Here is a 12238-nt window from a genome sequence, read left to right on the forward strand (position 1 = left end):
CTCCATCATAAAACAAACAAAAACAATAAAAGTAGGACTACTTGATTAGAATAAGAAAAGGGACCCTGAGGCCTTGCCTTCCCCAAAGCACCCTGAGGCCCCTGTATTAAACCTTAGTGCTCTATAGAACTGGTTAAAAATTGCTGTTCTAGCCTATTAGAGCAGTTCTCTTGGAGAACAAATTATTAAAAAATGAGCAAAAATAGTGGTTTTTGCTCAGTTTTTTCTTAAAATTTTTTTGTATCATTTTTAGGTAATGCTCCAAGTATAAAAGTTTCTTGAGTTTTAGGAAAAAATTCTAAGCTTCTGTGCTTTCTATATCTTTTAAAGCTAGAAAAGTACTGGATTAAACAGACAGTACTTAATTTTGGACAGTTGAAAAACATAAGTAACTGGCAGATGTAAAGTACTTGCTGCTGCTTTATGACATAATCATAGACACTTGTGCCTGAGATGTAATATACCACCTGTCATACTGTCAGATGTAAAGCCATTTATATCTGTTTTTCTGGAGGGAAGAATTAAGCCATGAAAGAATTTAGTAGTAAAGAGGCTTTTTTATAGAGTAGGGTAACTGTTCTTGAAACCACTATTTTTGCTCATTTTTTAAAAGCAATACCAAATTAAAGAAGTTTTTTTTTTTCATTGATATCAGCTAATAAGTAAAAGCAGCTCTTTAAAAAGCATCTCAGTTTTAAAGCCCCTCTTTCTAGATAAAATTGTGTGTGATCACTAAAGTCTAGGAATGAAAATCCCTTCTGTATTTTAATAAGTAGTTGTATTTTCTCTTTTTAAATACTTGTAGCAAGTTTCATTTTGTAATATTTGGTAATGTTATGAATGTCGTAATTTTTTTCTCTGTGGAAAATCAAAATGTTAATAAAACTAACATTGATTTTAAGACGTGTTTATAATTTTCTACCACAAAGCTCTAATCTTTCAACAAATATTTATTTAGTACCTCTGAATATGGACAAGGCACTCACTGTAAGGGATAACACTAATAATAATCCCTAACATTGAGCACTTTCGATGTGCCAGTTCTGTTCAGAAGCTCTTGACGTATGTATTTACTTCATCAGAACAATCCTGTGACACAGGTGTTACTAATTATTAGAATTTCAGTAGTCTGGTTCCAGAACCTGTGTTCTTGACCATTTTACTAAAGTTATGAAGATAAGAGTGTCCCCTCTGCTCTTCAGGTAGCTTAAATATGGTCTTGTGAAACCAGATAAAATTTCACGCTACCAAATAGGTAAATAAATGCCTTCTTGTTGGCAAAAATCTATATCTAAACTTTTCCCCCACAGTTAGATAATTAGGATTTTAAAAATTCCATCTGTACCCATGCAACAATAATTATTAAAACTATAACAATTAATAAGTCACTTCCCTGGAGTGATATCCCTTACTAAAAACGAATTATTGTAGGTTCTCTTTATTTAAGAAACATTTTGAATGTATCAGTATATCTTAGTATATCTTAATTTTCATGATTTAAAAACTAATTTGTAGGCAGAGCTGTCGAATGTATTAGCCATTTTCTTAGATAATTTTCATCATTATTAATTTGCTAATATTTAATTTCTACAAGTCTTCTCAAATTATCACTGTTTTAAATAATGTCGAACTTTGAAGCATAAAAATGTGTACTTTTCCATACTGAATTATAAAAAGAAGATTTTGGTTAATGGGGTAGGTGTGTCTGTGTGTAAACATCTGTTTGTATATATTGTGTATGTGTAGATGTTTTTCCCTCTTCAGAGTACAACTGATAATTCTTGATCAAATTGTAATAATTTTAATGCAGTTTTGATAAAATCGTATACTATTTTATTACTAAGATCTTCAAAACATGGAATTTACTAAAATTAACATTGGCTGTCACTCCACCTATTTTAAGAGATAGGACATTTGTGTACCTCTTTTAGAAGAGTAGTATTTCATATCAAAATACATCTTCTAATTATAACACATACTCAGATGCTTGATTTGCTCTCATTGTGGCCGCATTCTGATTTATCTAGCATGGCAGGGGTGGGGCGGGTGCCTGATTGGCAGTTCTGTCTTTTGGTCTGGCATGGTCCTGTTTCTAGTGCTGATTGCAGGGGTTGACTTGCTACAGATTACAGATTGACATGAGCTCAAACATATATTAATTCTAGAATTCTTTGCATTTTATCCCAATTACATTTTTATTAAATATACATATGTACAAAAGGTGTGCACGTACATAATAGAATCATCTTTCAGGGGTCGCACTGGCAAGTCAAACTGACTTGCTTTTGTTTTGACCAAAAGTTTGATACTGGAGATTCAGTAACATCACCAAATCAATACATTAACACTTACATTTTAAAAGAAGGATTTGAAGTTATTCTTTCTCTGGTCAAGACAGACCCTTTTACATTTTTACTTTGTCACCATTTATACCACTTAGATTCTGTTCCTCTATTGTGTTTTGAGATTGAATTCTGAAGTCTTCGAATCTCTTCCATAGAGATTGCAATAAATTGTTATACATTTGATTGTGAAGTTGCTCACCTTATATTACAAGAAGACCTAGCATAGATGAGTATAAAATGTTTATTAAAAAAATAGAAATTATGTAATTTAGTCAGGTATGTGAAACACAACTTGCAGTGCAACCTCTGAATTACTTTGCTAAATCTTCTCCAGTGATCTTTTACTCCATCTTTCTCGTCATGCTGATTTGTCTCTCCTCTGTCTGTTCAGCAGTGGGAGACATTTAGTGAACGCTCTTCAAGCTCACAAACTCTGACCCAATTTGATTCTAACATTGCACCAGCTGATCCTGTAAGTCAATCACTTAGCTTGCTTGTTTGAAATTAATTTTATTAACCCAAATTTCCATTCATTATGGTTTTTAGCAGATATGCATGATTCAGTGGAGTGCTTAGAGGGAAATGGTGGCAGGCTTTTCAATTTTTGTGTTTAATGGCGGAAAGAACATTTTTACCATTGTTTGTATTTTCTAATTATTTTGGTGAGTGAAAACTGTATGTTTTTAAAATCTGGTGTCTAAACAAGCATTCTGTGATAATAGGTTTAGTTGACCTTGTTTTCATTTGCTAATTGAGTGTATGTTTTATTAAACATATACTGTTTATTTCAGTGTAATGACAGTAAACACTATCTTATTTGTATGCTTACACATCATGTAATATGTACTATGTATGTAAATATGCAATGTCATCTTTTATTTTAATAGTCCAGATGGTATGGCTTTGACAAATAGTATGTTGAATTCTGTTACAAGAGAGTCAAGTTCAACAAAACAATACAGAGTTGTTAGTCAAAGATTCCCATTGTGCAAAGGAGCCCTCTGTCTTGTCTTCCTGTGGTTGTGTTGCTTTAAAAATGCTACAAAGTTCACATCCTGATTTCAAAAATAAATTATATTCCCATAGATTTAATTTTATATATGAACCACCTGTCCCTCAAGTTGTTTAAAAACTTAAGTACCTTAGCTATTAATCATTCTTCTCACTATTCATTCCTCTTTTTTTAATTTTTTTTTTCTTTTAAAGAGAGGACATGTTAATAAGCACTTTTCAAAATGAAAAGAGGACATAAGTAGGAAAGGAAAAAGAGTGTAAAGGTAGGATTTTAAAAATTGAGTTCAGTGGAAAAATAAGGAGAAAGTGACACACAGCATTTTTTTTAGATGTTTCAGATCAAAGACAGCCAGCATTTATTAATTAAATGTAAAAATGGTCTTGTTATTTAATGTGGATTTGGGAGAAGTGACATTTAAGGATAATAGTACATCAGCAGTTTAAATTAATGGACCTTTGGTGTGTTTTACAATTTTAAAGAGTTTATATCTATTTAAAATAATAGCGATGCTATTACACTGAATCCAAACAGATAACATAGAATTTTTTTAAGTGTATTTTGTAATTTATTAATTATACAAGATTCAGTTAATATATAGATCATCTGTGCCTTTTGCTTCTATTGTTACTTTGAGGGCATTCATTAATCATTGACTTTAGTCTTTGAAAAATTAAGGAGAAATAAAAAGGCAACACAATTTTTGCTGCTTATTAGCAGCTGTAATTGAGGTCTTGGGAAGTGACATGTGCTGTAAACTAAAAGAAAGTTTTACCTGAGCGCTAAGTTTCATTTCTTCATATTATTTTTATCTCCTACTTACATAGTCAAGTTAGTTTTATATAAAGTACTCAATAAAAGTACTTTATTTGGGATGTAAGGTTTATTGCTATTGATGTAGCAATAAAGAAACTCTATTTTATTCTCTAACCCTTAAGAGATAGTGAAAATAATAATTTATAGTATTATGATTCTTTGTCAGTCCAGGAAAGAACATTAAATATCAAAACCTAGAACTCAGAGGCAAAATAAATTGACTCATGACTGGCAGGAAATGCAGGGAAACATTTAGCTTAATAACAGTAATGTTCTTCTAACTTCTTGGAAATATACAGATTTATGAATTCCATTCTAGTGTTTAAAATGATATGGCTCAATACTTCTCTTTTGTTATCTCTAGTGTGGCAGGAGGCTCTAGAAAAATTTAAAATGGTTAATTGACCCTTTAAACGTGAATTTAGACTTCTAAATTTGATAAAGTTGCCAGTCTTAAGTGTTTATAATCTGGTACCTAGAAACATCTTTATTTCTTTTATGGTGGCAAACTTAAACCTAAACTTTGTTCTCTAACTAGTAATTCTTTCAACTTTCAATTAGGAGAATGACCTGTTCTCACTGAATTTCTAACCTTCATTTAATACTATCTGACATACTGCCTGTCTGCAGAGTACAGCCAGTAGCCACAATCTCAAATGATCCTTTCTAAAGTTTATGTAAATAAGGATTATAAATAAGGTCCATTCAGATTAGAACAGAATTACTTAGGGGAGAAAAAAAAAAAACTACAGTTTTAATATGAATTTGACATGCATGACAGTGTTGGAAATATTTAATGTAATATATTTAAAAGCTACAATTTGGTAATTAGCTCTTTGCTCAATAAAGTGAAAATCTATGAAAAGCTCCAAACTGCTGTGTAGCAGTTAGAGACAAGCTATCACACAGTGCAGTGACCTCAGTTGCAAACTGAGATGGTTAATTATTAGGCTCCCAGAATTGTGATGAAGTTGAGTTTCTGATATCTCATTTCCAGAAAACTTGATTACTTTTGTTGAACTGCTTATCAGTTAATAGACTCTGGCAGAATCTGCTTCTGCAAGGAAATTCTAGACTGATGAGAAGTATAATGTGCTAGTCTTTGCCATGATTTATTCCTGATCTTGAGTGCTGTAGAACTCCTGAGTAATTCAGGGTGTCAAGGGGAGTTAGTTTGATCACTGATTGTCAAAAACAAAATTCCAGTCTTAAGTAAATCACAGTTTAATTATTAAAAGCTTGATTAGTGTTATATAGCTGATTGTGATAAGTATATGTGGCTGTGAACAAAACTGGGGGCAGAGAGCCATGGGCCAACTCAGCCTAGTATTTTGAGAAGATGTCCATAAAAGAGCTAATGTTTGTGTGCTGAGTTTTGAATGAAATGGAATTGGCAAAAGTTGACAAGGACTCTCTCTAAACAGAGAGAATGAGCAGGATCTATTCACTGTGGTGAGAGTATAGGGTAGATATGTGTATGGGGGAATGATGGGGCTAAAGAATGTGGTTGGAACTAGACTGGGAAGGTCTTTGTATACTAGATCAAAGATCTGAAGTTAATCTCATAGACACTATTGGCCAGCAAGAAGTACCATGATAAAATAGGGGCAGGGGAGATCACTTGGGCAATAATGTGAAGAATTGATGGGATCAAGACGAGATGAAGAGCATCTGAACTAAGTTAGTGACATAGGAATAGAAAGTAGTTAGGGTTGGATTCAGACAGAAGATAATAGGATTTAAAGCAAGTAGAAAGTATAGATACGTGAGCATAATATTCAATAGTGCTAAATTGTATAAAATCAGGTACCCAATATATATGATACAAATGTGCCACGAGTGATTAGGAATGGGTTTCCTAAAGGCTTTGGGTGATTTAAATAGGTAGAAGAAAGTGAGCAGAGCCTGCCAGTCTTACACTTTTCTTTCTCTATTTTTAAATTTGAGGATGCTAGAAAGTGTTCATTTGGCATCTTGTGACTCAGGACTCAGGCTTATAAGCATTCATGGTCCTTCATTTGGATATTGAAATGCTTAAAGTCAAAGCTCTCTATCCTGCTTTACGTCATTCACAAATGGAAGCTTTCAATACTGGTCTGTAGTTAGGTTTGGTCTTCAAGGAATTACCGTGTCCTGTAGCAGTAGGACCCATTGGAGTAAAGCTGTTGCAGGCTTATAGCAACCAGTAGTTATATGACTAAAGTTTGTAATACAAAATTGCTTTGCTGCTGGTACAGAAACTTAGGCAACTTATTTGGAGAATGAATAGAAAATTCATGATTTTCTTTTCTTGGAGACATCATTGTTCTTCCATTTATTGTACTGGAATTATATGAAAAGACTAATATTTATAACTGTTAACCAGTTTTATAAATTCGATTTTATACACATACACACAAAATATAAAATGAATAGAATGAGTTAAAGCATCTAATAAACTTTTCTTCCTTGTTTCTCATAGTTATTTCTGCTATTAAAATTATAAGTGAAGAAAATAGTAGTTATTCCTAAAGCCATGTTTTTAGTAACCATAACAACATCTTAAGTGCATTATTATATTTTTTTGAGAGTGACTCATTATTATGTGAGAAATCTAAACCTTTATCCATCTCTAATGTTCATCTTTATAACAATAATTTTAGAGTTGTAGGGGAAATGTTAGTTCACATCAATTGGACGATATACGAACCCTGTCCAGAATCTCACTGGTGTGGGGGGCAGGAAATTACTATGAATGGATTTATCAATATAATTGCAATAAAGACTTCATTTGTTATAAATTGTTTGAATTTAGAGATTATGAGACTAAGCCAGGGAGAGCTATCAGACAAGAGATGGCATGCTAGAACTTTCTCCAGCAAAGGCTTGGTGTTAGTACTATCACCAAAACAGTGTCTGACTTAAACTGAAAGACTATTATCCTTCACGCTTAATTATAAACTTAACTCAATACTAGATATTCCAGATTTGAGGATCTCGTGTTCAGTCTTTAGCAGCAGCACACACAGAGTACTAACTGACTCTCTATGGAAGGAGCTGAGCCACATTAGCAGTGTTTTCAGCTGGTCTGTTGCTATTAAGCAAATGCTTGATCCTCTGGTTCCTCCCCTGGGAGTCTCAGCTCCCAGGGTCAGGCTTACAGGTGTACCCAGGGGTAACTTTCTCTTTTCCTCTCCTTTCTGGGAGATAGGCACATGTCTTCATCTTCTCTTCCTTGCCTTACTTACTCTTTTCATTCTTTTCAAAAGTCTATTCTACCAGTTTCTTTACTTTAACCAGACTTGACATTCATGAAATTGAAAGATAGCAGGTGTATTACAGTCTTGAGGGTTTAAGAGAAATATTAGAGTTTCAGAGTAGGAGTCTTATCCCTCTTAAAAATAGATTCCTTGTGGAAGTTTTATGCTAAATTTTAAAAAGCAGCTCTATAGAACCAATCTATAGAAAGTGTGGATTGTACCTGTTACAATATAATAGGACTCTCATTAACTTTGTCTTACGTATGAAAAAAGAAAAGTCACATTTTCTTGAGCAGTTTCATGAAAATGAGTTTAGTCTGTTACTTAGTTTTTGGATTCTCACGAAATAGTTCACTTTAACCTGAGAGGTTCAAATTTGTATAATTTCATCAGATCCTTTTGCACTTTGACTTTGAATACTGTATATTCTTATAAGATCATTTTTTTCACCCAAATCTTTACTCAAAAGTGAAAATGTACTTTCTATAAAATAAGTCAGTTATTAGGAATATATAGTGAACTTGATTTTTTAAATACAATTCTTGAATATCTCATTTAAAAATTAATTTTCATGCTTGCCTTAGTGTGAATGAGGAAGTCTATCCACCAGTTTTTAAAGTGTTATTTTTTATTATTTCATAGTATTAGCTTGGCATTTTTATTTTTAATACAAATTCTGTATTTCCTCCCATTTGTCTCTAGGATACTGCTATTGTTCATCCAGTTCCCATTCGTATGACTCCCAGCAAAATCCACATGCAGGAAATGGAACTTAAAAGAACTGGCAGTGGTAAGCAAGCTGTGGCTGGGCTATATTTTAATTTGGCGGGTTATGTTTTAGATGAGTATCAAACTGAAATACACAAGTAATTATTCTGTCAGGGTTCAGATTTCTTTCATAATTGTTTGTTTTTTAACATAGTACTTTGTACAATTATACATGTATATGTGTGCTTGTATATATATTTTTTTAATTTCTGTTTTAAAAAACAAATTATTGAATTTAAGTTATAAGGTTTTTAAATAAGAACATTTGAAAAATGTGACTTTTCTGATACCTCATGGATTTTTATGATCACTTTTTTTAATTTAAAGTATGTTCAGATTTTAACTGAAGAGGTTATATGTTAAAATAATTTTGGCTTTGAAATTATGTTTTGCTTAAACTCTTGAATTTTCTCATTTAAGATTAAATGTTTTAGTTAGGGTTTCTCAAAGGTAGATTTATTTTCTATATAAGTCAGCATCATAAATACTTATTTTATAGCCATATGTGTGATATTTTAAGTAATTGCCCTACAGGGATAAAATGAAGTATGAACAGCCAAATCGACATTTTCATTGTAAAATATCTTCTATTATGGCAGAAAACAAAATTCTGTATAAACAGGTTTATATTTATTTTTATTAAAAATATTATTTTGTCAAAAAGATATATATTATTTTGTCTCATATCCCATGGATTTATCTACTTCTTTCGAATATCTAAATGAAGTCTTATCACGTTCACTGAGGTTTATAAACTTTTATTAGTTCAAATACCTATGACTTGTATTTTTACCTATTAATTTTCTACTAGATCATACTAATCCCACAAGCCCATTACTTGTGAAAACATCTGACCTGTCAGAAGAAAATAAGATAAACTCATCAGTAAAATTTGCTTCTGGAAATACTGTAGGTAAGTGAAAGATGATATTACATCTTCCATTTGAAGTTTATTAAGTGTAGATTTAGAGTCTGAATAATGCAGATGTATAGCCAGTTGGTATTATCTTCACTGAATAAAGTAGAGAATAGTCAAACCCTTTTAAACACCCTGCCCTCTATATAAATAAATGGTTTCCCTTTGCTGCCCCAACCTGCTTCAGGGTAAGCCTCCTGTTTGCCATCCTTCTCAGTTAGCCACATTTAGTCCATTGGCTCTTTCCCACTAGTCCCTTTCTTTCTGTCAAGAAATTGTGTATGTATTCATTCATTTAGCCAATGTTAACTAACTACTATGTGCCAGGCTCTTCTAGACACTGGGATTCAGCAGTAAACAAAAGCTTTTAATGGAGTTTACAGTCTGTAGGAGACATAAGTGAAAGGGAGGGGGGAGTAATTCATATCCTAGGAGGTAATTAGTACTCTGGATAAAAATAAAGCTGGGAAAAAGGAAAGGGAGTGTGACATTTGAATTAAACCTTAAAGGGGAATGGAAGGATTTGGCTGTGTGAATACTTGAAGGACATCAGAGGCACAAGAACAGCATGTGAAGCCCTGATTTAGGAATCATGGCTTACTTTTGCTGCAAACAGCAGACAAATACTTGGAATAGAGCTAGTTAGCAAATTTGACAGGCAGAGATAGCAAGTGGTAGAATAGTAACCTGGGAGCAGGGTAAGACTGACTCTGAGTGAGGTGAAAAGCCATTAGAAGGTTTTGATTGTAGAAGTGACACGGTCTGACCTTCATTTTTTTTATTTTTAATGGGATCATTTCTGGATGCTATCTTGATAACAGGCCAGAAGACAAGAGTCAAAACAAAGAAAGACTGTTTAGGAGACAGTTACAGGCGAGAGAAGATGGCTTAGACTGGGGTGGTTAGCAGAAGTGCTGGGAAGTGGTCAGGTTCTGGCTATATTTTGTAGGAAAAAACCACAGGATTTGCTTACCTATGTGATACAGGATGCGAGTGAGAGAGAAGAGACGAGGGTAATTCAAGGAATTTTGGCCTGAACAACTGGGAATTGAGCAAGACTGTGATAGGAGTAGGTTTGTGGGGGAAGAAGAGGAGTTCAGTTTTATAACTCTTGAAAATACGTAGTAGTATTCCTTCATTTTATCCCTAGAGTTACTACTTTAAAATTTTTGTATGTCACACTGTTATTCTACTTCCGGATTCTCTGCTCCTTCATAAGACTGAGGAAATTTAAAATGCTGTTTCCTCAGGTGAAAAATGGGGAACCTCTGGCTAATTTCATAAATTTTATTGTCTAAGGACATTTTATTTCCTTGTGAAATTTTTAACTTTTTACATTAACAATTTTTAATAAGTTTTTTATTTGAAATATTTGTTTTGTTCCTTAAAAATGTAATTTTTAGTACAAAAGTAATTCATACTTATTGTAGAAATGTAATAAAAAATAAGAAAATTATGCATAATCTCACTATTTCACAAATGACCATGATTAACATTCACTGTCACCTTAATCCTCATTCTGTGCATGTGCTATATTTTTATATAAAATGAAATTATAATGTATATTCTGTTTTGTGACCTCCTTCCATGTAACCTATTTTGAATATTTGTTATTAAATGTTAACTTTTCTAGATTTAAACTTACTCTGTGTGCATAATATTTTATTGTTTAAATAGGCCATGAATTATTCAATTTATATGTAATGTTTTATAGTTAATAACACTGGGATGAATTGTTAACCTTTTAGCCAGTTTTTGAATATCTCTGATTTGTAAGAATAATTCAGTTACATTTGTTTGAGGCATATAGAGTAAAAGTGAAGAAATGATTATTATTAAGTAGAATATATTCCATTTATCAGCAGATGGTTACAGTAGTTCAGACTCTTTTACTTCAGATCCAGAACAGATCGGGAACAATGTAACTCGTCAAAGGTCAGTATTTCTGTCAATGAAAACCATATTACCATATTTTGTTACATTTTAATATTTAAAAAAATTAGGAACAAGTATAAATTAGTATTTTTCTCTATTTTTTAATTCTTCCCTTCTCTGGAGGATGTTAGGTTACCTATTGATTTATGTAAAAGGGAAGTGATTTTGATTCTTTCCAACTTTAATAGGAAAACAAATGGAATCCTCATTGTCTTCTGTGGTATTCTGTGGAGGGTTTAGGAAGGGCTGATAACTTCTTGGCAGTTGCAGTTTAATACAGTCCTTTTTCTAAGTAAACAAAAAGCGGCTGTTTAAGTAATAAATGCAGATTTCCTTTTATAGCCTTAGGGCAAGTACCAAAAGAATACCGTATTTTAAAATGCCATCCAGAAGCACTGCCCAGTGTTGGGCCACCTAGCCACCCTGAAGATCTGTTACGTATAACTCTTAAGGCACAAACAGAAAGATATGGGATAGGATGAGGGTGGTGAGGGTTTTGTCTGCAAGGGCTTTATCATCCACAAAAACCCGTGTACAGGACAGAAGCATCTTTCTCCTCTGGCTTGTTGTATGTGCTTAGTATCCTTGTGCCACAAGCCTGGGAGAGAATAGAGAGAGACGATAGTATAGAATCTCCAAAGAGCTTACAGGTACAAAGGCTGCTTCTTCATTTGGTTCTTCCTGTGTTTCTTAGAATCCTCAGTCATCTTGGATTTTATTCTCCTTTTTATCCCTGTGAGGATTAGATTGCCAGAGTCCATCAGATGCTTTTCAGAATATAGAAAATTTTGGTGGCAAATAAGTGCACCTGTAGGGTAGGTTGAGCATGAGTACAGTGATCTCTAAAGTGGAATGGCCTGTGGTAACACAGGAATGGGAACCTCAAATAGTTGAGCCAGATTCTACTGCAACTTACCAAACTCCAAACTTTAAATAAGTTGAAAGCTAACCATATCTGAAAGTAGAGTTTCTCTTTTTGAAAATAAATATTTCAGAATAATATTACCTATAATTGAATTCAGGAAAACATTATACTAGTTTTACAGTCTACCTTGAATTCCTGTTAATAACTTCCTTTTCACATTTTTTGAAATTTTGTTAAATATGTAATTATACTTTATAAACAAGATTATTTGCTATGTTAAATAGCCATTTGTTTAGTGCACATCATAAACAGGACTGTCTTTATTCATTGTAATACTTGTAT

At 32.8% G+C, this 12238-nt stretch overlaps 1 protein-coding gene across 6 annotated transcripts in view; it reads left to right on the forward strand.

Annotated features, from left to right (window-relative positions):
• REPS1 (RALBP1 associated Eps domain containing 1) overlaps positions 1-12238 on the forward strand; it is a 73367-nt gene that overhangs the window by 51605 nt on the left and 9524 nt on the right. For 2 of the 6 annotated variants that reach the window (XM_011356146.1, XM_023528381.1), the window contains exons 10-13: positions 2737-2817; positions 8115-8202; positions 8992-9093; positions 10959-11031. In XM_011356146.1, the coding sequence (XP_011354448.1) occupies positions 2737-2817; positions 8115-8202; positions 8992-9093; positions 10959-11031 (344 nt within the window). The remainder of the gene's footprint in view (positions 1-2736; positions 2818-8114; positions 8203-8991; positions 9094-10958; positions 11032-12238) is intronic. The other 4 variants (XM_011356147.1, XM_023528380.1, XM_011356148.2 and 1 more) reach the window with 4 other exon arrangements.

Source organism: Pteropus vampyrus, unplaced genomic scaffold (genome assembly GCF_000151845.1).
Source record: "Pteropus vampyrus isolate Shadow unplaced genomic scaffold, Pvam_2.0 Scaffold24, whole genome shotgun sequence".
NCBI classification, from domain to species: domain Eukaryota; kingdom Metazoa; phylum Chordata; class Mammalia; order Chiroptera; family Pteropodidae; genus Pteropus; species Pteropus vampyrus.